Source organism: Heptranchias perlo, chromosome 9 (genome assembly GCF_035084215.1).
Source record: "Heptranchias perlo isolate sHepPer1 chromosome 9, sHepPer1.hap1, whole genome shotgun sequence".
Classification (NCBI taxonomy): Eukaryota; Metazoa; Chordata; class Chondrichthyes; order Hexanchiformes; family Hexanchidae; genus Heptranchias; species Heptranchias perlo.
This window is the reverse complement of record NC_090333.1, coordinates 7,736,283-7,762,035: the sequence shown is the minus strand read 5'-3', so window position 1 is coordinate 7,762,035 and position 25,753 is coordinate 7,736,283. Positions and strand designations below refer to the sequence as shown.

Here is a 25,753-nt window from a genome sequence, read left to right as displayed (position 1 = left end):
GACTCGTGTCTTGTAGATGGTGGAAAGGCTTTGGGGAGTCAGAAGGTGAGTCACTCACTGGAGTGTCTTCAAGGAGGAGAGAGAGGGAGAGAGGCAAAAAGGCTGAGGGAGGGAATTCCAGAGCTTAAGGCCGAGGCAGCTGAAGGCATGGCCGCCAGTGGTGGAGCGATTAAAATCGGGAATGCGCAAGAGTCCAGAATTGGAGGAACTCAGAGTTATCGGAGGATTGTACAGCTGGAGGCAGTTGCAGAGATAGGGAGGGGAGAGGCCATGGTGGGGTTTGAAACAAGGATGATTGTAAAGGTAGGAAACGCGGCAGCCAATTTGCGCACAGTAAGCTCCCGCAAACAGCAATAAAATAAATGACCAAATAATCTGGTTTACATTCAGTTGTTGGTTGAGAGATAGATTTTAAATTTGAGGTTTCGGTGGACTGGGAGCCAATGTAGTTCAACGAGCACAGGTGTGATTGGTGAATGTGACTTGGTGTGAGTTAGGATATGGGCAGCAGAGTTCTGGATGAGCTCAAGTTTTTGGAAGGTGGAAGATGAGAGGCCGGTGGGGCAGCATTGGAATAGTCAAGTCTTGAGGTATCAAAGGCATGGATGAGGATTTCAGCAGCAGATGAGCTGAGGCAGGGTCGGAGAAGGCAACGTTATGGAGGTGGATGTAGGCAGTCTTGGTGATGGAGAGGATTTGTGGTCAGAAGCTCATATTAGGGTCAAATAGGACTCCAAGTTTGCAAACGGTCTGGTTCAGCCTCAAACTGTGGTCATGGAGAGGGATGAAGCACTTTGAGACATTCTGAGGTCATGAAAGGCGCTAAAAAATGCAAGTTCTTTCTTTTTCCTTTGTTAGTTACTCTGTTTGGTGTTGGGCTGAAGGTTGGCCAAGATTTGGAGGAAGGGGGAGAAGAGAACGTCCCTTTAAAAGTTGCATTTCAGAGTATGAAGATTGTTTCAAAATTTCACTGTTGCCACATCCACCAACACACAGAGAGAGAGAGAGAGAGAGAGAGACTCAGGAGGTGTCATCATCAGTCACATCCGGGTGGATTTCAATAAATGATCTTGCTGCATCTGGTGGATCTTCATATCGGGCAGAGCTCAGGCGGAGAGGATGCGCTGGAGTTTGGAATTGGCGCAGGCCCTGGTCGTGCTCGTGCTGTGGGTCTGCTGCGGCTCCGGGACTGGCTGCCCCTGTTCGGATCGGGCTCTGTGCGAACCCGTGACCGTGGAGCGTGAGTTCGAGGTGGGTGTTCGGGGGCTGGGGGTGGGTGTTCGGGGGCCGGGGGTGGGTGTTCGGGGTCCGGGGGTGGGTGTTCGTGGGCAGGGTGTGGGTGTTCGGGGGCCGGGGGTGGATGTTCGGGGGCCGAGGGTGGGTGTTTGTTAAAATATTGGAGTCAAAGGTGCCTGGGGAGTGAGGTGAATTTAAAGGTCACGGGCTGGGCTGAGTTGTGTTGGGGGACACGGGCTGGGCTGAGTTGGGTTGAGGGGCACAGCCTTTCTTGGAATTGGGGCACGGGCTGGGCTGGGGGCCGGCGGTGGAACAGAGAACTCCAGCCTGGAGCATGGGTGAGAGATGGGCGGCAGAGGGGTCGTTGATATGGTCCAAATGTCAGGAACAGTCTGAGGGGTGTGGGTCAGGGTGAGGGACAGGTGGAGCTATTGGGATGGGGGTAGTGGGGGGAGGATTGTCTGATTATTGTTGAAATGCAAAGTGTCTCATATTATAATACGTATGTTAAAGTGTTAATATTGGTATAGTTACAGTTTGTATAAAATAGGACCAACCGTAGTATTGAGCAGTGCAAAGATATTTTAACAAGTGCAGCATCCATAAAATGTGTTTTTTAAAATATTTCTCCAATGTGCAGAGTCTTAAATGATGTGTGATCTAACTCCTGCAGTGTGTCTGTCTAATACCATGGTTGAGGTCACCGGTTTGTGGTTTTCACAGAATATTGAAAATCCTGGAATCTCATTTAATAAAAATGACATTTGAGTTTTTCACTCATTGTAAAACTGGGACCTTGGCCACGATTAAACTGAATACAACGTAACAGATCTTTAAAAAATACATTGGTTGCAAAATGACTCTGTAACTGCTGACTGTATTGATGAGGTCAGTATTTACTTCAGAGCAATGTTACTAAGTGGGCAGTGTGGCAGCAACAAGAGCACCACCAATATAACCTGCAGGCTCGATGTGTTCATTCTGCTTTTAACCCACTTCCCCCACCTTCCGACCAACAAAACATTCTTCTGACAGATGGGTGGGATAAAAGTTTCCTCTGTCTGTTGGTTCCAAGAATGAATAAACTTGAATTTATGGAGCACCTCATGTCCTCAGGATGTCCCAAAGAACTTCACGTGAAATGAATTACGTTTTGAAGTGTTGCAGGCAAACTCAGCGGCAATTTTCCTTTATTCGTTCATGGGATGTGGGCGTCGCTGGCAAGGCCAGCATTTATTGCCCATCCCTAATTGCCCTTGAGAAGGTGGTGGTGAGCCGCCTTCTTGAACCGCTGCCGTCCGTGTGGTGAAGGTTGTCCCACAGTGCTGTTCGGTCGGGAGTTCCATCATTTTGACCCAGCGATGATGAAGGAATGGCGATATATTTCCAAGTTGCGATGGTGTGTGACTTGGAGGGGAACTTGCAGGTGGTGTTGTTCCCATGTGACTGCTGCCCTTGTCCTTCTAGGTGGTAGAGGTCGTGGGTTTGGGAGGTGCTGTCGAAGAATCCTTGGTGAGTTGCTACAGTGCATCCTGTGGATGGTACACACTGCAGCCACTGTGCGCCGGTGGTGAAGGGAGTGAATGTTTCGTGTGGTGGATGGGGTACCAATGAAGCGGGCTGCTTTGTCCTGGATGGTGTGGAGTTCTTGAGTGTTGTTGGAGCTGCACTCATCCAGGCAAGTGGAGAGTATTCCATCAAACTCCTGACTCGTGCCTGGTAGATGGTGGAAAGGCTTTGGGGACTCAGGAAGTGAGTCACTCGCCACAGAATACCCAGCCTCTGACTTGCTCTTGTAGGTGGGGGATTCGGCGGTGGTTATGCCGTTGAATGTCAAGGGAAGGTGGTTAGACTCTCTCTTGTTGGAGATGATCATTGCCTGGCAGTTATCTGGCACGAATGTTACTTGCCACTTATCAGTCCAAACCTGGATGTTGTCCAGGTCTTGCTGCATGCGGACACGGACTGCTTCATTATCTGAAGGGATGCGAATGGAACTGAACACTGTGCAATCATCAGTGAACATCCCCATTTCTGACCTTATGATGGAGGGAAGGTCATTGATGAAGCAGCTGAAGATGGTTGGGCCTTGGACACTACCCTGAGGAACTCCTGCAGCAATGTGTTGGGGCTGAGATGATTGGCCTCCAACAACCACTTCCACCTTCCTTTGTGCTCGGTATGGCTCCAGCCACTGGATAGTTTTCCCCCTGATTCCCATTGACTTCAAATTTACTCGGGATCCTTGGTGCCACACTCGGTCAAATGCTGCCTTGATGTCAAGGGCAGTCACTCTCACCTCACCTCTGGAATTCAGCTCTTTTGTCCATGTTTGGACCAAGGCTGTAATGATGTCTGGAGCCGAGTGGTCCTGGCGGAAACCAAACTGAGCATCGGTGAGCAAGTTTTGGTCAGTAAGTGTCGTTTGATAGCATGTCGACGACACCTTCCATCACTTTGCTAATGATTGAGAGCAGACTGATGGGGCAGTAATTGGCTGGATTGGATTTGTCCTGCATTTTGTGGACAGGACAGACCTGAGCAATTTTCCACATTGTTGGATAGTTGCCAGTGTTGTAGCTGTACTGGAACAGTTTGGCTGGATGCATCGTTAGTCCTGGAGCACGAGTCTTCAGCACTACAGTCAGGATGTTGTCGGGGCCCATAACCTTTGAGGTATCCAATGCACTCAGCTGTTTCTTGATATCACGTTGAGTGAATCGAATTAGCTGAAGACTGGCTTCTGTGATGGTGGGGATATCAGGATGAGGCCGAGATGGATCATCGGCTCGGCACTTCTGGCTGAAGATGGTTGCAAACGCTTCATGCCTTGTCTTTTGCACTCACGTGCTGGACTCTGCCATCATTGAGGATGATGTGGAGATGCCGGTGATGGACTGGGGTGGACAAATGTATGGAATCTTACAACACCAGGTTATAGTCCAACAATTTTATTTTAAAATCACAAGCTTTCGGAGATTATCCCCTTCGTCCGGTGAATGAGTGAAAGATTCTCAAATTGCATATCTTATATTAGGCTGGGACAGCATCACACCAATCAAAAGGTGTCGTTGTTGTTCAAACAGGCCAGTCACAGAGAACAGCACGTCCCAGTACACTGGATATTCATTGTGTCAATTGCACAGACAGAAAGAAAGAGACCCAAATGGCAGTGAGAGAGAGAGGGAATATTAAAACACATAACTTTTTTTCTTTTTTTGCTGGTGGGGTTACGTGTAGCGTGACATGAACCCAAGATCTCGGTTGAGGCCGTCCTCATGGGTGCGGAACCTGGCTATCAATTTTTGCTCGACGATTTTGCGTTGTCGTGTTTCTCGAAGGCCGCCTTGGAGAACGCTGACCCGAAGATCAGTGGCTGAATGTCCTTGACTGCTAAAGTGTTCCCCGACTGGGAGGGAACCCTCCTGTCTGGCGATTGTTGCGCGGTGTCCGTTCTTCCGTTGTCGCGGTGCCTGCATGGTCTCGCCAATGTACCATGCTCTGGGGCATCCTTTCCTGCAACGTATGATGTAGACAACGTTGGCCGAGTCACAGGAGTATGAACCATGCACCTGGTGGGTGGTGTCCTCTCGTGTGATGGTGGTGTCTGTGTCGATGATCTGGCATGTCTTGCAGAGGTTGCTGTGGCAAGGTTGTGTGGTGTCGTGGACGCTGTTCTCCTGAAAGCTGGGTAATTTGCTGCGAACGATGGTCTGTTTGAGGTTGGGTGGCTGTTTAAAGGCGAGTACTGGAGGTGTGGGGATGGCCTTAGCGAGGTGTTCGTCGTCATCGATGACATGTTGACGGCTGCGGAGAACATGGTGCAGTTTCTCCGCTCCGGGGAAGTACTGGACGACGAAGGGTACTCTGTTGGTTGCGTCCCGTGTTTGTCTTATGCGATTTGAGAATCTTTCACTCATTCACCTGATGAAGGGGATAATCTCTGAAAGCTTGTGATTTTAAAATAAAATTGTTGGACTATAACCTGGTGTTGTAAGATGCCTATCATTGAGGATGGGGATATTTACAGAGCCTCCTCCTCCCGTTAGTTGTTTAATTGTCCACCACCATTCACGACTGGATGTGGCAAGACTGCAGAGCTTTGATCTGATCCGTTGGTTGTTGTGGAATCACTTAGCTCTGTGTATAGCATGTTGCTTCTGCTGTTTAGCATGCATGTAGTCCTGTGTTGTAGCTTCACCCGGTTGGCAACTCATTTTTAGGTACGCCTGGTGCTGCTCCTGGCATGCTCTTCTGCACTCCTCAATGAACCAGGGTTGATCCCCTGGCTTGTTGGTAATGGTAGAGAGTGGAATATGCCGGGCGATGAGGTTACAGATTGTGCTGGAATACAATTCTGCTGATATGTGCAGAGCAAGGTCCCACAAACAGCAAGTTGCATGAATGAACAGTTAATGTGTTTCTGCTCATGTTGGTTGAGAGAAAAGTGTTGGCCAGGACACCAAGAGAACTCCCTGATCTTCAATATTGCCAGTGGTCTATTAGATCAACTGTAACATCTCATCCAAAAGACAACCCCTCCAACAATGCAGCACTCTCTCATTACTGCACAAAAGTGCCAGCTTGGATGATGCATGTTTGATAGTCTCAGTCCAAATCAAAGGGCCCAAATCACAAAACTGTGATGAACTAAACTGCAGCACTAAACAGGCAGTCTCATTTGAGAACACAGGATGGTTGGTGTGGGAAATGGAAAAATGTCACTCTGGTGCAGTATGGGCTGTTTCTCTTTCTCGGGAACTATATTCTGATCTAGTCTTGCTGGTCTCATGGTAGAAATGCTTGATTTGACACCAGGTACCTAAAATGGAAAAGTTTTTAAACTGTAACACGAAAGTCCCTTGAAAAAAGAGTTTATCTGCCCCTCGCCTGAAGTTGCTGTACCATTTACACATAAATAAAACGAGCACCATTAGCCTCACCGTTATTTTGTCAACAAAATCTGGGCCAATGATTGTGAAAATATAAATTTTTAAATGGCAGTTTTCTGCCCTTCATTACTGCAATTGACTGCTTTATTTTGTACCAGGTCTTTGTCTTTGATGTTGGAGGAAAGGATTGGAAGTATTATGACTGGTCTAAGGTCACGACTATTGCAGCCTTTGGACCTTACGATCCTGAGCTTTTGTGTTATGCTCATGCGAATCAAGTTCGAGTTGTCCTGAGAGGTAAGTAATTTTATCACAGAAAAAACAAATGTCCTTCTGTCTTCCAATGCAAGCTGTATTATTGAGAACCACATAAATGGACATTCAGTGCACAGCCTTGAATTGCTATTTTTGACATTACAGTGCTGAAATTCCCCTCCAGCTCCGGTACAGCTCTCGCAAATGATTCTACATTCCATCTATAGCATATGAAAAATCTTATATCCACACACACCTCCTGTCAACAAAACCTTACTTTCTGTTCTCAAGTTTTTCACACTTTTGTGGCAACTTTTTCCATTTATAAATTCCTCTGTCCACATTTATAATGGGAACTGTCTCCGTAAACTTGATGCACTGTAATTACATCCTCCCCACCAGTGGTGGCACTGTAGCACCTCTGTTTTGCATCTTTCAGCTCAAATTGCCATTTAAATAAAAATTATAATTGATCAAAGTATTATATTAAAAATTAGGACAAATTTCATGATTTCACAATGGGGACTGAGTTACATCTGAACACCCTGGTTGAATTATCCCCCACACTCTAATCCTGCTTCGTCTGAATACTGCACAAGTCTGGACTCTCTTTGTCCATTGCCATGGGAGATTGACTGGTGATGTATTTTTATTCTACTTTTCACCTCCCAAACTTGCTGGATTCGTGAGCACTGAGCGGGAGTCTTCTGATCTAGGAGTGGGGGAGGGGGAGAATTCTGAGGAGGGAGATTGTGGGATCCAGCAAGGACTCAGGAGATGGTCAGGGATTGCTGGGATCTGGCAGTATTGGGGAGATCGGGGAATGGAGGGTCTAACATGTCTTGTTGGGGAGGAAGGGGGTCTAATGGAATGCGACCCAAACTGCTATTGACATCTTTGGAAGCATCAGTCCCTCACCCCTCACATGTTTCTGCAAGTTTGGTGCCCGAACCACCGCTTCCCTCATCGTCGCCCTATTCCGATCTTCTGTACTTGCCTGGAGCATTTCAGCAGAAATGCTTGGTTAAGAAAGCCTTAAAAAGCGCAAACAAAGCATTGGGGTTCATTTCTAGAGGAAAATAATTCACAGCAGAGATGTTATGTTCATCTTGTATCGGTCCTTGGTTGGAAAACACTGAGAGGACTGTGCACAGTTCTGGTCTCCATATTACAAAAAGATACCGAAGCTCTGGAGAAAGTGCAAAAAGGATTTACAAGGATGATATCAGAACTGAGAGAGTATAACTATCAGGAAAGACTGAACAGGCTGGGGCTCTTTTCTCTGGAAAAGAGAAGGCTGGGACGTGATCTGATAGAGGTATTTAAAATTATGAATTGGCAAGATGTAACGAGTGCCACAGGAATCAGTGTCCTAGTACATGAATCACAAAAAGTTAGTATGCAGAAACAGCAAGTGATTAGGAAGGCAAATGGAATATTGTCATTTATTGCAAGGGGAATGGAATATAAAAGCAGAGATGTTTTGCTACAGTTGTACAGGGCATTGGTGAGACCACATCTCGAATACTGTGTGCAGTTTTGGTCTTCTTATTTAAGAAAGGAAATAATTGCTTGGAGGTAGTTCAGAGAAGGTTCACTCGACTGATTCCTCAGATGAGGGGGTTATCTTTTGAGGGAAGGTTGGATAAGTTGGGCCTGCATACACTGGAATTTAGAAGAACGAGAGGTTATCTTATTGAAACATATGAGATCCTGAGGGGACGAGAAGGGTAGATGATGAGAGGAGGTTTCCCTTTGTGGGAGATACTAGAACTAGGGGCCACCAGTTTAAAAATAATGGGTCTCCCATTTAAGACGGAGGTGAGGAGGAATTTTTTCTCTCAGAGGGTCCTGAATCTGTGGAACTCCCTTGCCAGAGAGCAGTGGAGGCAGGGTCATTGAATATTTCGAAGGCCGAGTTAGATCGACTCCTGATTAACAAGGGAGTCAAAGGTTATAGTCGGTAGACAGGTAAGTAGGGTTGAGGTCACAATCAGATCAATCATGATCTTACCAAATAGCAGAGCAGGCTCGAGGGGCCGAATGGCCGACTCCAGCTCTCGTATGTTCATATGTTTGTAATTTTCCATTTGTGGGCGAGTCCAAAACTATAAGATAGTCATTAATAAATCCAAAAGGGAATTCAGGAAAAACTTCTTTAGTCAGTGAGTGGTGAGAATGTGGAACTTGCTCCCACATAGAGTGGCTGATGCAAATGGCATGGATGCATTTAAGGGGAAGCTGCAGAAGTGTATGAGGGAGAAGGATATGTCCAGGCTTTGGAGACAGGCTGAGGCCTTCAAATAAAAACTTCACTTGTCTTCAATGTCTTCACTTCAAGCAAAGACACTGAAAGAAAATTAGGTGAATAAATATAAACATGTGATTGTGAAATGTCATTTTTTGAATTTGTATTTTATTTTAGAAACTCTTATTTTGTAAATTAAATATTGCAGTTACTGAGGAAAAACATGGTCCATGAAAAACAGTTTCAGCTGCAGGTTGAGAAATCTGTACCACACCATCACTTGGTGGCCGTAGTGTGGAACTGCATCACCACAGGCCACATTATGGGCAAAATCCAATTATAAAGGAGACAGGACGGGCGTCACTGGATGTGAACACAATTAAAATAGAAAAACAAAAGATAGTGTTGACACAGAATTTTTGAATAGAAAGATGACAGGACATACTGTTTTTAATAACCTATAAATAGATAGGTGGAACTTTTATTCCCTGGCACAGCAGCAGTCTGCCACTGATGCCAGGATTTAGAATGAAGAATGCAGTTTAATGAAAGCCCGACCCAATTGTGTCCAGAGCCCAGCACACACGCTCCATTCTTCCGACTCTGGGCGACTGAGATTTCTCCTCTTCCACCATCAATGGCAGAACCTTCAGCTGTTACTGTCTTGAACTCCAGATTCTTCTTCTTCAACTTCTTTGTCTTGCTATTTCTCTTCCTATCTTCGAAAGCCTCATCAAAACCGACCTGTTTGACTGTGCCTTTGGTCACTTCCCTCAAGTGTCAGCATGGCTCAGTGGTAGCACTGTGTCTCTCCTCCTGGGTCAGAAGGTTTTGGGTTTACTCCAGGACGTGACACATAAGTGCAGTACTGAGGGAATGCTGCATTGCCAGAGGTGCTGTGTTTCAGATGAGACCTTAAACAAAGGCTCCACCTGCCTGTTCAGGTGGATGTAAAAGACCCCGTTGGCGCAATTCAAAGAACAGGGAGTTCTCCTGGTGTCCTGGACAACATTCATCCCTCAACCGACATCACCAAAACAGATTAACTGGCCATTTATCTAATTTTCTATTTGTGGGGCCTTGCTGGGCACAAATTAACGACCACATCTCCTTACAAAACAACAGTGATTACGTTTCCAAAATAATTAATTGGCTATGAAGCATTTAAGGACATCCTGAGGATGTGAAAGGCACTATGTAAATGTAAATTCTCGCTATATCTTCCTCTACTACTTCCTACTTGATGTTGTCAGTTCTGTCCTGTAAAGTGTCTTTGGACACAATGTTCTGTGAATGATGCTCTGTAAATGCTCTGTAAATCGACCTCCATCTGAACTTGCAGTACTCCGTTCTCTCAGTTCCAACCTTGACATTGTCATTAAACCTGCTGACAAGGGCGGCTCAATTATTGTTTGGTGAACAGACCTCTCCCTCGCAGAGGCTGAATGGCAACTCTCCAACACCTCCTCCTATCTCCCCCTGGACCATGACCCCACCGCTGAACATCAAGTCATACTTTCCCAGACCATGACTAACCTCATCTCCTCTGGAGATCTTCCCCCCATGGCCTCCAACCTCATAGTCCCCCAACTCTACACAACCCGCTTCGACCTACTTCCCAAGATCCACAAACTGGACTGCCCCGGTAGACCAATTGTTTCAGCCTGTTCTTGCCCCACGGAATTTATTTCTTCCTCTTCCAATGTCCTCCGTAACTTTAACAGTTTCCAGTTTCCCGGCCCTATCCATCTCCTTTTCACCCTGGATGCCCAGTCCCTCTACACCTCCATCCCTCACCAGGTCGGCCTGCGGGCCCTCCGCTGCTTCCTTGAACGGAGACCCAATCAGTCCCCATCCACCACCACCCTCCTCAGCCTGGCTGAACTTGTTCTTATGTTGAACAACTTCTCCTTTGACTCCACTCACTTCCTCCAAATAAAAGGTGTTGCTATGGGAATTCATACGGGGGCGAGCTATGCCTGCCTTTTTGTCGGATATGTGGAATACTTTTGTTCCAGTCCCACTCAGGACTCCTCCCTCACCTCTTTTTCCGGTACATTGATGACTGTATTGGTGATGTTTCCTGCTCCCGCCCTGAACTGGAATATTTAATCAACTTTGCTTCCAATTTCTAACCTTCTCCCGCCTTCACATGGTCCATCTCTTTCCCTTCCTCGACTTCTCTATCTCCATTTCTGGAGATAGGCTGTCAACCAACATCTATTTTAAGCCCACTGACTCCCTTAGCTACCTTGATTACCTCTGACCACACTTCCTGTAAGGACTCTATTCATTCTCCTGGTTTCTCCGTCTCTGTTGCATCTATTCTGACGATGCCACCTTCCACATCAGTGCTTCTGATAAGGCTTCCTTTTTCCTCAACCGAGGATTCCCCTCCACTGTAGTTAATGGCCCTCGACCATGTCCATCCCATTTCCCGTACTTCTGCCCTCACCCTTTCCCCTCCCTCCCAGAACCATGATAGGGTCCCCCTTGTCCTTACCTTGCACCCCTACTAGCCTCCACATTCAATGTATCATCCTCTGCCATTTCCACCACCTCCAGCGCGATCCCACCACCAAACACATCTTCAACTCCCCCCACTTTCAGCATTCTGAAGGGACCATTCCCTCTGCGACACCCTGGTCCCCTCTTCCATCATCCCCAAAACCCACTCCCCTTCCCACGGCACCTTCCCGTGCGAGCGCAGGAGATGCAACACCTGCACTTTCACCTCCTCCCTTCCCACCGTCCAGGGCCCCAAACACTCCTTCCAGGTGAAATAGCGATTTACTTGTACTTCTTTCAATTGAGTTCTCCTTGGAGCAGAGAAGGTTGAGAGAAGATTTGATAGAAGCGTTCAAAATCCTGAAGAGTTTAGATAAAGTAAATAAACAGAAAATGTTGCCATTGGCAGAAGGGTCAAGAACCAAAGGACACAGATTTAAGATGATTGGCAAAAGAACCGAAGGCGACATGAGAAAAAGCTTTTTTACGCAGCGAGTAGTTATGATCTGGAATGCTCTGCCTGAAAGGATGGTGGAAGCAGATTCAATCACGGCTTTCAAAAAGGAATTGGATAAATACTTGAACGGAAAAATTTCCAGGGCTACGAGGAAAAAGCAGGGAAATGGGACTAACTGGATTGCTCTTTCAATGAGCCGGCACAGGCTCGATGGACTGAATGGCCTCCTTCTGTGCTATAACCATTTATGATTCCATGATTGTATAGTGTACTGTATTTGCTGCTCACGATGCAGTCTCCTCCACACTGGGGAGACCAAACGCATGTTGGGTGATCGCTTTGCTCAGTCCGCAAACGTGACTCTGACCTTCCGGTCGCTTTCCTCTTTAATTCTCTGTCCCACTCCCACTCTGACCTCTCTGTCCTCGGCCCCTTACACTGTTCCAGTGAAGTTCATGGAATGATACAGCACGGGAGGAGGCCCTTCAGCCCATCGTGTCTGTGCCGGCTCTTTGAAAGAGCTATCCAATTAGTCCCACTCCCTTGCCCCAAGTCACAAAGGCAAAATTTTATGACCAGCTGCCAACGATTTTAACTCTCTTCTAATGTCACTCCTCCATTAATTAGACCTCTAACCTCTGAATACATGAGTCTGTCAAATTAATCAAAGTCAAGCATCACCTTTTAATCTCAAATCAATGGCAGCGGCAAAGACCACAGAGAAAATGAAATGAAAAAAAAATTCTAATTCGAAGCATCCAAAATTTTCTACGCAAATCAAGCTTCTGAATTAGATCATGTAATTCAGTAATAAAAGAAATAACTAGTTTATCCTTCCGCATCTGCATATGAAATATATCATGAAAACAGAATTGATACAGAATTTGTCCAGATGCTGTCAACGTCAACTTAGCAAAAGAGATAGAGAGAGACAGAGTGAGGCAGCGAGAGAGCGAGCGAGCGAGACAGACAGAGAGCGAGCGAGCCAGACAGAGAGCGAGCGAGTGAGCCAGACAGACAGGGAGCAAGTGAGCGAGCCAGCCAGCCAGACAGAGAGCGAGCGAACGGGTGAGACAGAGAGCAAGCGAGCAAGCGAGCCAGACAAGAGAGCGAGCGAGTGAGCGGGTGAGACAGAGAGCAAGCGAGCAAGCAAGCCAGACAAGAGAGCGAGCCAGCCAGACAGACAGAAAGCAAGTGAGCCAGACAGCCAGACAGAGAGTGAGTGAGCAAGCCAGTCAGCCAGCAAGTTAGAGAGCGAGCGAGCCAGCCTGCCAGCAAGCCAGAGAGCGAGTGAGCCAGCGAGCCAGCCAGACAGAGAGCGAGCCAGACAGAGAGCGAGCCAGACAGAGAGCGAGCGAGCCAGAGGAACAGCACCTCACCTTTCGACTCGGCACCTTACAACCTTTCAGACTCAAGAGTGATTTCAATAACTTCACATCATAACCACTCCTCCCATTTTTTCGGACAGCAGGAGCTGGTGTTGGTTCTGCTGTTACCAGTTACCGTTCCTCGAGACCCATCTTTTGTTTCTTCACCTGTCCCATTCCCACCCTCCTTGACTTGCACCATCATCCCTTTTGTCATTTAATCTCTCTTGCCCTCCACCCATCACAGACCTTCCCTTTTGTTCTTTTGTCCCCTCCCCTTCCTTCCCCACCCCCCCTTTCTCTGCCTCTGTACTTGCTTAAAAACTGTTCAATCTCGAACTTCTTCCAGTTCTGAGGAAAGGTCATCGACCTGAAACATTAACTCTGTTTCTCTCTCCACAGATGTTGCCCGGATTGCTGAGTATTTTCAGCATTTTCTGTTTTTATTTCTGTATAAATGGACATTGTTTGTTCACCAGGAGTTCCAACATACGAAGACATTATGGACAGAAATCGCCGAAGAAAATGGATCAATCACAGAGTCAACTCTGTAAAAAGACAATTTATGGATGGAATCAATTTGGACCTGAAGTTTTCTGCTGAAAATAATTCTGCCATCAAATTGTGGATATCTCAACTGGTTGCCGAAACTACGGAGATGTTCAACATTTTAATACCTGGGTCTCAGGTAAAGGAGCCGTTATTTATTAAATGGGGATAAGCAATTTAGTTTCTACTTAATTGGAAAGACCATTGATATTTTTCTGGATAAGTGAATTGAAATCCTGATTTTTAGCTGCTGTTTATCAGTGCATCATCTTGTTCCAAAGCTGCTTTGACCATTGCTGAGGTTAGAAATTTTAGATTGAATCAGTTTGAACTGGATATACAGCAAACTTGATGCTGCACCACTTGCAGCCCAGAATGATACAAGTGTCTCGAGGCCCGGCTTCCCGGACCAGCATTGTTCGAACTGTAATTTTCACATCGGTTCTTAGAATGTTACAGCACAGGAGGAGGCCATTCGGCCCATCGTGCCTGTGCCAGTTCTTTGAAAGAGCGATCTAATTTGTCCCATTCCCCTGCTCTTTCCCCATAGCCCTGCAATTTTTTCCCTTCAAGTATTTATCCAATGACCTTTTGAAAGTTACCATTGAATCTGCTTCCACCACCCTTTCAGGCAGTGCATTCCAGATCATAACAATTCACTGTGTAAAAAAAAAATCCTCATCTCACCTCAGGCTCTTTTGCCAATTACCTTAAATCTGTGTCCTCTGGTCTCTGACCCTCCTGCCACTGGGAAGGTTTTCTCCTTATTTACTGTCAAAACCCTTCTTAAGGGGAAGAAAAACTTGGATTAATGTAGAGCCCTAAAACATCCTTCAGAAATGTCCCACAGTTTACATCCAAGGAGTTACTTTGAAATAAAGGGACCATTAAGTGGCCAAAAAAGAAATCACTCACTGCATTTTTATTGGGTAATGTTTGAAGGAGACTTTTATTGTTGAGAAGTTTGCACATGACAGCCCTCTGGGTTAGAGATTTCCAAAGATTCACAACCTTGTGCTGATTGTCCAAGTTTGCTGATGACACAAAGCGAGGTGGGAAAGTAAGCTGTCAGGAGGATAAAAGGCTCCGATATTAGTGTGGAGGGGGGATGGCAGTGGTGGGGGGGTCGGGGGTGTGAATGGGCGCGTGGGTAACCCGAACAATAAAATATGTCCGTTTCCCACGCGATCGCAATTCAATTGGTGCCACTTAACGTGGATTACGGATTTGCCGTCAGAAAGCTGCGCAGCGGGCGGACTGCACACTTCCATCACGGGCTGTCAGCTGGAGGAGCTCGATTCAAAGGGCCATTGCACCAAAGGCTTTTGCTGGAGCAAAGATCCTGAAACCACAATGGAGCAGCACAGGGGCAAGGCTGCTCAACGGTTCAATGGTGCCTCACTCCAGGAGGAAGTGCCCTGCCTCTGCCACCAAGAAGGCCTGGCTCAAGTGGCAGAGGAGGTCACCAGCAGCAGCAACATCTCCCGCACCTGGATCCAGCGCAGGAAGTGGTTCAATGACCTAACTAGGTCAGCAAAAGTGAGTACACTTACTGATTCACCTACATTCCATCTTCCACATCACCGGTCCCACCCGCCCCCCCAACTCATTCTCAACATGCAGGCTTGGGCTGATAAGTGGCAAGTAACATTCGTGCCAGACAAGTGCCAGGCAATGACTATCTCCAACAAGACAGAGTCTAACCACCTCCCGATGACATTCAACGGCATTACCATCGCCGAATCGCCCACCATCAACATTCTGGGGGTCACCATTGACCAGAAACTTAACTGGACCAGCCATATAAATACTGTGCCTCCAAGTCAGAGGCTGGGTATTCTGCGGCAAATGACTCACCTCCTGACTCCCCAAAGCCTTTCCAGCATTAACAAGGCACAAGTCAGGAATTTGATGGAATGCTCTCCACTTGCCTGGATGAGTGCAGCTCCAACAACACTCAAGAAGCTCAACACCATCCAGGACAAAGCAGCCCGCTTGATTGGCACCCCATCCACCACCCTAAACATCGACTCTCTTCACCACCGACGCATTGTGGCTGCAGTGTGTACCATCCAGAGGATGTACTGCAGCAACTCGCCAAGGCTTCTTCAACAGCACCTCCCAAACCCGCGACCTCTACCACCTAGAAGGACAAGAGCAGCAGGCACATGGGAACAACACCACCTGCACTTTCCCCTCCAAGTCACACACCATCCCGACTTGGAAATATATCACCGTTCCTTCATTGTCGCTGGGTCAAAATCCTGGAACTCCCTTCTGAACAGTACTGTGGGAGAACCTTCAGCACACGGACTGCAGCGGTTCAAGGCGGCGGCTCACCACCACCTTCTCAAGGGCAATTAGGGATGGGCAATAAATGCTGGCCTCACCAGCGATGCACACATCCCATGAACGAATGAAAAAAACCTCATTCTGCACTGCCAAGACGACTCTATCACACACTTAAGGCTCATCCTCAACTTACCTGCACTTCCTCAGCACTACCTCACCTCCCCATTAGTACCCCATCACTACCACACACCCCAATCCTCATCCAATGTGATGACTCTGTCTCATACTCACCCAGAGATGCATCTCTTTCACGGTCAGCCTCCCCCAAACCAATGCATTCATCAGTTGGCTACTTTACCATCACACACTCAAACGTCTGTTCTTTCTCCCCTTCCAGGAGGAGAGAACGCAAAATGCACACAAGAGGGCGAGGACTGGAGGAGGCCACAGCAAATAGTGGTCCTCACAGACGTGGAGCAGGAGGCGCTGGAGCTCAGCCGAACCCTCGAGTGCCTGTCTGTCGGGGACTCCGAGACTGGCACCCGACAAATGTCTGGTGACATAACTTTAACATTGATCACACACAATATGAAATGATGTTAAGAATGCTTGCCATCTTCAGCACCTCAGTATGCTCATCGCAACATGACACATCTGTGATGATGCGTAATATTGCCTTCTGTTCTCTTCCAGGGCCTTCAGCGACCGCAGTGACGGCAGAGGGCGATTCCTCAGAGGACCTGCCGGTCTCTGAGGGTGCACCGTCACATCTGAGCAAGCCATCCACCAGCGCAGATACTCACACCTCGGTGGGTCCTGGTCCTCAGTTAGTTGGGTTGGCAGCTGGTGATTCACCACACACAAGTGAGAACAAGCAGACGCTGGTGGCAGGAGCAGCTGTGAAGAGTCCGCGTCGGTGAGAGCACTCCTCGCCAGGCTCTGCTCAGCTGGATGCAGATGCTGAACCCCGGGGCCCATCCTTTAGAAAGACAATGATCAAGGGACAGCAGTACTGGAACAGGTGCCAGGCTCACTCTCCACAATAGCTCAGAGGATGGAGGAGTCCAACTCCTGCATGAGTGGAATGGTGGCACAGGTACGGGAGGGAATCTCTGAGATACTGTCACAGGGATGTGAGCAACTCTCTGAGATGGTGTCGCAAGGACATGAGCAACTGTGTGAGATAGTGTCATAGGTAAATGCGGGAATGTCTGCGATGGAGGGAAGGCTAGCCTCCGTTGAACCTCAAGCACCGCTCACAAAGGAGTCCATTCAGGCCCTGACAATGGCCGTTCGGAATGAGGGTGAACAACATTCTGCCGCCTCAGATAGGCAGGCAGATACACTAGCACTGGCCTTACAAGGCATCACACATGTCCTCCAAACTGTTGTCCAGCAGTGTGGTAGGAGATGAGTGGGCCTGGCCCAGCGGAGGGATGATGGCGAAAGGGGACATGGAATTGGGGACGCCACTTAAAGCGCTCCCACGTCTCACCCGTTGCCCCCTCCTCTCAACCAGTACCCGCAATGTTGCCTCCTCTCCAGGTTTCCAAATCTGCCCGTGCACATGTGCAAGTAGAGCAGTCTTTGGAGGGGCCCAAAACCCAGAGGGCTTCGGCCCAAAGCATCGAAGTAGTCAAGGCATGAACATGAGCAACCTGCCATGTCCTCTCCAGCAGCCACAGGGGATGCACAATGTAGAAGTAGTCGTAATAGAAAGGCGAATGTTTTGTGAGCACGAAGGGGATGCACAAGTTTGTTTGACAGATGGTCATGTTTTTCATTTATATTTCCCTTTTGTTAAAGTCACATTAAATGTCATGATTATCAGCACTACTGCCACGTCTTGCCCATTCTTGACTGGCTTTTGTGATCGGGCCCTTTCATGAGATTCACCATGAATGGCGACACTTGCCGCCCATTGGGTCACTTTACAGTGGGTGTATGTGTAGTTGCAGGACTGTTTTGTGCAGGGAGGAGTGGTGAGGCTGATGATGTTACTCGTCCTCGGATGTAGTGGTGAATGGAGCCATGGCACTCCCCATCCTGATGGTGTGAGTTTGAGGCGGTCCGAATAGTTGTTCAATATGTGTGAACAGGAGAACTGTGAGTGGAAAGTAAGAATTTTCAGTGAAAACACAAAGATCTCTCAGCCAAAGGTTTGTGTGAAAGAACTCACCTTTTATCCCCATCTGTCAAACAAGAATTTGAATGTCCAATAGGACAACCCTCTCATCCCAGGAATTAATCCAGTAAACCTTTGCTGCACCGCCTCGAAGGCAAGTGCATCCTTCCTTCGATAAAGAGACCAAAACTGTACGCAGTACTCCAAGTGAGGTCTCACCAGAGCCCTGCACAATCGTAGTAAGACTTCCTTACTTTTGTACTCCAACACCCTTGCAATAAAGGCAAACATTCCATTTGACTTCCGAATTGCTTGCAGTACCTGCGTGCTAACTTTTTGCGTTTCTTGTACGAGGACACCCAAGTCTCTCTGAACACCAACATTTATTTGTTTCTCACCATTTAAAAATATTCAGTTTTTCTATTCTTCCTACAAAAGTGAATAACCTCAAATTTCCCCACATCATACGCCATCTTGGATCATTATTATACTCTCTGGAGTTTAGAAGAGTGAGAGATGATGTCATTGAAACATCTCAGATTATGAGGGGGCTCATGAGGTTGTTTCCCATGGCTGGAGAGTCTAGAACTAGGGGCATAGTCGCAGGATAAGGGGTCGGCCGTTTAAGACTGAGATGAGGAGGAATTTTTTCATTCAGAGGGTTGTGAATCTTTGGAATTCTCTTCCCCAGAAGGCTGTGGATGCTGAGTTGTTGAATATATTCAAGGCTGAGATAGATAGATTTTTGGACTCCAGGGGGAATCAAGGGATATGGGGATTGGGCAGGAAAGTGGATTTGAGGTCAAAGATCAGCCATGATCTGTTTGAATGGCGGAGCAGGCTCAAGGTGCAATGTGGCCTACTCCTGCTTCTGTTTCTTATGTTCTTCTGTTCTTAGACCTTGTTAACTCAGATTGCAGTGATTTAATTCTTGCCCTAAAGCCCTACGGTCAAATAGCCTGCCAGCACTCAATGTCTGGCCTCGTGTAAACAAACTTTGGGCACTTTGACTAGGTATTGGAGTGGGGCTGGCCCTTTTAGGACTGCAGTTTGGTCACAACTTAATGCCTTTTGAAGAGGAGGAGAGAAAACTGACAGAAAATTGGAGGAAGAAGGTGGGTGAGCAGTGGGGAATTGAACCTGATTAATATTTGATAACCGAGGATCCTATTAATTCTAACTCACAATTTGCCCCAACTTTATCCTGTTCCTTTTTATACAGTCATGAACACTGTCGAACTCCTAACCTGTTAAATTCACAGCTCCCTTGGACCATGTGCGAGTGCATATAAAAACCATATAACTACTAGTGATATCCAACATCAGGTATGAGATGAAACTAACTTTTTCTTGTTACTCTTTGGCCCTTAGGTCACATTTAACGTGCCTTGGTCTCCAGACTGCATTGATGGCCGATGCTATGACTTTTTGAGAATTGCAAATTCCTGTGACTTTTTATTTGTGATGTCCTATGATATGCAGAGTCAAATGTGGGACATTTGCTTTTCAAAGCCAAATGCTCCCTATTACCAGACTTTATCAGGTATGTGCAATAAGACCATCTGGTTCAGGGTCTACCTGCCCGATATCAATGTGAATCTAAGACCCTCATTATTATTTTCCCCATTTAGGTTACTCCGCTTATATCAATCTGGGTATTGATTCCAGAAAGCTCGTGCTGGGAGTTCCATGGTATGGTTATGACTATACTTGCAGGCAGTTGTTTGAGGTAAGGTGTTGTCATTATCTGGCTTTCAGATATCCTAATTATTGAGAATTAACTTTAGTAAACCGTTGTCTTGTTGCTGTGCAAACTATCCCATTGATTCCCTTTTCTGAGGAAATTAATTGTTTGCATTGCACAAGAAATGAGAGTGAAGTCAGTTCACCTGAAACTCATCCCTCTGGTACATTATCTGTCCGATCAGGGCATCGAATTATATTTTGGAACAGCCCAGTATTTTGCCTCTGTTCACTTGCTTGGAGACTATTTCAAAAACTTCTCTTTACACAAAGAAGATTTTTGATATCTGTTCTATGTTTACTTTTCACTAATTTCCACATGCATCCATTGGCTGGGCTTACCTTACCCGTGCTATTCAACATTTTATTCCACTGATGCCTCCCCTTAACTGCATTCTTCTGAGCTGCAAATCTTAAGCTTCTGCTAATCTTTTCTCAAAACTGATCCCTTTACAAATTTTTTTTTATTTGTTCATGGGATGTGGGCATCACTGGTAAGGCCAGCATTTATTGCCCATCCCCAATTGCCCTTGAGAAGGTGGTGGTGAGCCACCTTCTTGGACCGCTGCAGTCCGTAGCAAAGATTGTACAACTGAGTGGCTTGCTCGGCCAATTCAGAGGGTGGTTCAGAATCAACCATATTGCTGTGGGTCTGGATTCACATATCGGCCAGAGTGGGTGAATTAATGAACAGATGAGGTACAACAATCCAGTTGTCTTATGTCCAACATTACTGATATTAGTTTTTTTTAAATTCCAGATTTTATTTAATTGAAATTAAACTTCCTCGCTGCTGTGATAGGATTTGAACTCATGATTCTACAATATTAGTCTAGGTATTTGGTTTATTAGTCCAAGTAACATAACCACAATGCTACCATACACAGTGGGAGTCGTATGAATATATGAACAGGAGTAGGCCATTCAGCCCCTCGAGCCTGTTCCATCAATCGATCATGGCTAATCTGTATCTTAACTCCATTTACCCACCTTGGTTCTGTAACCCTGAATACCCTTACCGAACAAAAATCTATCAGTCTCAGCTTTGAAATTTTCAATTGACCGAGCCTCAACAGCTTTTTGAGATCCAGAGTTCCAGATTTCCACTACCCTTTGTGTGAAGAAGTGCTTCCTGACAACACCCCTGAATGGCCAAGCTCTAATTTTAAGGTTATGCCCCCTTGTTCTGGACTCTCCCACCAGAGGAAATAGTTTCTCTCTATCTGCCCTATCGACTGCTTTGATCATCTTGAAGACATCAATTAGATCACCCCTTACTCTTCCACATTCAGTCTTGTTGCTGTCTATTTCAAGTTGCAACATTGTCCTTATCTATAAATGTACTAATTAGTTTATATATTTCTGTGAGAGACCCTCCTCTCTATATTGTAAAGCTTATGTTTCTCTAATTGTCCCTCATAGCCTTTACACTTAGAGATCAGTCATGCTGTTACTGCATTTTTGAAATTACCAAAGTAACTCTATTCACAAGTGTTATTTTTTCATCCTTTCGTACTTTTCAGGGTGGTAGGTGTGTATTGGAAAAGATCCCTTCCCGAGGTGCCCCTTGCAGTGGTGCAGCTGGACGTCAGGTCCCATACAAAGAGATCGTACAGCACGTGGAGAAATCAATTACTGGCAGATATTGGGATGATGAGCAGAAAGCCCCATATTATATCTACATGGTAAGACTATCAATCAAAACACAATGGAGAGTTTTGCATTGTCCATTCTTTGTAGAATGCAAACATTGCAGTGTTTCATGATTCAATATTCTCTGTGTACAGGATTCAGCAAAGTTCAGAATTTTTTTTTTTTATTCGTTCACGGGATGTGGGCGTCGCTGGCGAGGCCAGCATTTATTGCCCATCCCTAATTGCCCTCGAGAAGGTGGTGGTGAGCCGCCTTCTTGAACCGCTGCAGTCCGTGTGGTGACGGTTCTCCCACAGTGCTGTTAGGAAGGGAGTTCCAGGATTTTGACCCAGCGACGATGAAGGAACGGCGATATATTTCCAAGTCGGGATGGTGTGTGACTTGGAGGGGAATGTGCAGGTGGTGTTGTTCCCATGTGCCTGCTGCCCTTGTCCTTCTAGGTGGTAGAGGTCGCGGGTTTGGGAGGTGCTGTCGAAGAAGCCTTGGCGAGTTGCTGCAGTGCATCCTGTGGATGGTACACACTGCAGCCACAGTGCACCGGTGGTGAAGGGAGTGAATGTTTAGGGTGATGGATGGGGTGCCAATCAAGGGGGCTGCTTTATCTTGGATGGTGTTGAGCTTCTTGAGTGTTGTTGGAGCTGCACTCATCCAGGCAAGTGGAGAGTATTCCATCACACTCCTGACTTGTGCCTTGTAGATGGTGGAAAGGCTTTGGGGAGTCAGGAGGTGAGTCACTCGCCGCAGAACACCCAGCCTCTGACCTGCTCTCGTAGCCACAGTATTTATATGGCTGGTCCAGTTCAGTTTCTGGTCAATGGTGACCCCCAGGATGTTGATGGTGGGGGATTCGGCGATGGTAATGCTGTTGAATGTCAAGGGGAGGTGGTGAGACTTTCTCTTGTTGGAGATGGTCATTGCCTGGCACTTATCTGGCGCGAATGTTACTTGCCACTTATGAGCCCAAGCCTGGATGTTGTCCAGGTCTTGCTGCATGCGGGCTCGGACTGCTTCATTATCTGAGGGGTTGCGAATGGAACTGAACACTGTGCAGTCATCAGCGAACATCCCCATTTCTGACCTTATGATGGAGGGAAGGTCATTGATGAAGCAGCTGAAGATGGTTGGGCCTAGGACACTGCCCTGAGGAACTCCTGCAGCAATGCCCTGGGACTGAGATGATTGGCCTCCAACAACCACTACCATCTTCCTTTGTGCTAGGTATGACTCCAGCCACTTCCTTTGTGCTAGGTATGACTCCAGTTTATACAGAAAAAAATGTGTGCAGTTGGAGAATAGCCAAGAAAATGGGAGTTGACAAAGCACCAAACCAATTCCGAGCTGTGGACTTTTCAAATAGATCACTTCACACAACCCATATTGACCCTCCTGTGAAAATTAGCGATTGTTTGGTTCGTGAAATGTGTGCCGCTGTCTCCCATTTGATGATCAATTTGACACAAAAGATTGACGGTAGCGTGCCCTGTACATAAGAAAACTGCACAGTAGCAAATACCACACACTCTCGACCTACTGCATTCTACCGAGTCACATGTCTCATTGACATTGGCCAAATCTTGCTGAGATACTTGACGCACTGCCGTCAAAGGCTGTGATGCTTGAGCTTTCAGCAGTAACATTTAAATCATGTTTTCCACCTTTCGATTGCAATATTTTGTTACTTTGAGTAATTTGAAAAGATTATTTTGAAATGATAGAATGTTCCACATTGAGTTAAATCAGACCTTGGTTTATCCTATTTATTTTTGAAAATTGTTTTCTCTGGAGGCCCATGCTAACTCTGACTTGCAAGTTATCTATCTCTTTCTATTTTCCCCCAAATCATTTTTTTCCCCAATCGAACACCATAATCTTTTGCCTTGTTGCATCTGAATTGACATCTGGGCTGTGCATTGGATTTTTCTAAGTTGCTGTGCTGAGGGAGTGCTGCACTGTCGGAGGTGCCATCTTTCAGATGACACACTAAACTGAGGTCCCGTCTGTGCTTTAAATGTGTGTCTTATGTTCATATGTTGCACAGCATCCAGATGAGTTAATTGATTTGAGTGTTAAAAAAGATAGACTGGGATTTTCTTGGAGCTGCAGGGGCACAATTTCAAAATTTGCAGTTGGCCCAAAACTTGGAAGTGTAGTGAACAGTGAGGATGTTAGTGATAGACTTCAAGAGGACATAGACAGGCTGGTGGAATGGGCGGACACGTGGCAGCTGAAATTCAACGCAGAAAAGTGTGAAGTCACACATTTCAGTCGGAAGAACAAGGTGAGGCAATATAAACTATGGGATGCAGGAAGGGAGAGATCTGGGGGTTGATGAGCACAAATCATTTAAGGTGGCACGGCAGGTTCGGCCACAACTGGAGCATTGTGCCAGTTCTGGGCACTGCACTTTCGGAAGGATGTGAAGGCCTCAGAGAGGGTGCAGAAGAGATTTATCTGAATGATTCGAGGGATGAGGGACTTCAGTTATGTGCATAGACTGGAGAAGCTGGGGTTGTTCTCCTTCGAGCAGAGAAGGTTGAGAGGAGATTTGATCGAGGAGTTCAAAATCATGAAGGGTCTGGACAGAGTAGATAGAGAGAAACTGTTCCCATTGGTGGAGGAGTCAAGAATGAGGACATAGATTTCAGGTGATTGGCAAAAGAACCAAAGGTGATGAGAGGAAAAACTTTTTTAGACAGCGAGTGGTCGTGGTCTGGAATGCACTGTCTGAAGATGTGACAGGAAACCCTCAAAAATAGGATCTCCGTCTTAGATTCAAGCCAAATTGCCCAAACTGTCGGCCTAATTTTTAATATGAAATCCAACAGTCTATGTTGGAAACAATGCTTCACACTCAAGCACACATTTATGATTATAGTGGATTAGCAATGCTGAGGCTGCAGAATCATAGAATCAGAGAATGGTTACAACACGGAAGGAGGCCATACGTGATTCAATAGTGGCTTTCAAAAGTGAATTCGATATAATATCGCCGTTCCATCATCGTCGCTGTGTCAAAATCCTGGAACTCCCTGCCTACAGCACTGTGGGAGAACCTTCACCACACGGACTGCAGCAGTTCAAGAAGGCGGCTCACCACCACCTTCTCAAGGGCAATTAGGGATGGACAATAAATGCTGGCCTTGCCAGTGATGCCTACATGCCATGAACGAATAAAAAAAAACTTTCAAAAGGGAATTCGATAAGTACTTGAAAGGAAAGAATTTCCAGAGCTAAGGGGCTAGTGTGGGGGAGTGGGACTAGATGGATTGCTCTTGCAGGGAGCTGGCACGGACTTGATGGGCCGTATGGCCTCCTTCCGTGTTGTAACCATTCTATGATTCTATGATTCTGCAGTTTCAGCGAATCTAATCCACTATAATCAGAAATGTGTGCTTGAATGTGAAGCTGTGGGATGTTAACGGATGAACGCTTAATTCAATCAGTGAACAGTCTCGCGATATTTTAATGGCGTCATTAATCTATTAAATCATTTGTACTCTATCCCACGCTGTCATTTTAAGAACAACATTTTCATTGATTTTGCAATTTTAGTAATTTAAGGAATTCAAAAAGTTGACATTTATTCAGATTCGATGTTCTGTTATCATAGTGAAGGCTCAGTGGTCAGACTCTTTCTAAAATTAGTTTCTATTTTGATTCCTAATCAGGTGTGATGTGTAAATGTACTAAGACACTTTACAGATTACTTACAGTTCATGTAATATTACAGTGCTTTTCACAATCCGTTTCAACTAAGGTTTGGAACAATCCACCTCTTTACCTTTCTTTTCCTCAGCCCACCTGAGCTTGTCTTTTAATGCAAGCATTTTAAATAGTGCTGCTGAAGATTTTCAGCACTGTGTCTCGAACTGTGCATTGACCCAAACCCCTCGCTCCTATCTGTGTAACTCTCTTTTGTTTTCTTATGGCAGGTTAATAATACTTATCATCTGGTCTGGTATGACGATCCGCAGAGCATTTCAATTAAGTCAACGATCATGAAGAAATTGAGACTCCGTGGCATAGGCATGTGGAATGGAAATATGCTGAACTACAGTGATGATCATTTCATAGTAAAGCAAACTGAAGACATGTGGAATGCTCTTTGCCCTTTGTGAGGAAAATAGCGACCTTGAACCATCTAATCTTAACATTATGTCATAATTTCATTTTGCAAATAAACTCGGCAAAAAGTGAGCTAGCTTCCAACATTAGAAATTAAAGATAACGCAGATCGAGGGAACAGATTTAACATTTTATCTAGCTAACGATTTCCAATTCAATGAGAAACAAATGTGCTAATGTGATTTGTACCACAAGATCTGGTCGCTTCAGGCATCTTAAGTTGCTCACAAAGTGCGCCAAACCTGTATTAACTATCATAATACTTAATGATAGTGCAGGCTAAAACTTCTTGCCACTAAATAC

The 25,753-nt window shown here is 46.1% G+C and overlaps 1 protein-coding gene across 1 annotated transcript; it reads left to right on the top strand.

Moving 5' to 3' along the window:
• Positions 1-1,119: 1,119 nt before the first annotated feature.
• LOC137325645 (di-N-acetylchitobiase-like) lies at positions 1,120-25,443 on the top strand. The gene is made up of 7 exons (XM_067990910.1): positions 1,120-1,251; positions 6,287-6,425; positions 13,443-13,651; positions 19,301-19,472; positions 19,561-19,658; positions 21,196-21,357; positions 25,258-25,443. Exons 1-7 carry the CDS (start codon positions 1,120-1,122, stop codon positions 25,441-25,443), a joined length of 1,098 nt encoding a protein of 365 aa, XP_067847011.1.
• Positions 25,444-25,753: the final 310 nt, after the last annotated feature.

Bases quoted from the DNA above. Each gene is read 5' to 3' on its own strand.
- LOC137325645 (XM_067990910.1), top strand. From the start codon at position 1,120: ATGCGCTGGAGTTTGGAATTGGCGCAGGCCCTGGTCGTGCTCGTGCTG. The intron at 1,252-6,286 runs GTGGGTGTTCGG...ATTTTGTACCAG, and splicing joins CCGTGGAGCGTGAGTTCGAG to GTCTTTGTCTTTGATGTTGG. The intron at 21,358-25,257 runs GTAAGACTATCA...TTCTTATGGCAG, and splicing joins CCCCATATTATATCTACATG to GTTAATAATACTTATCATCT.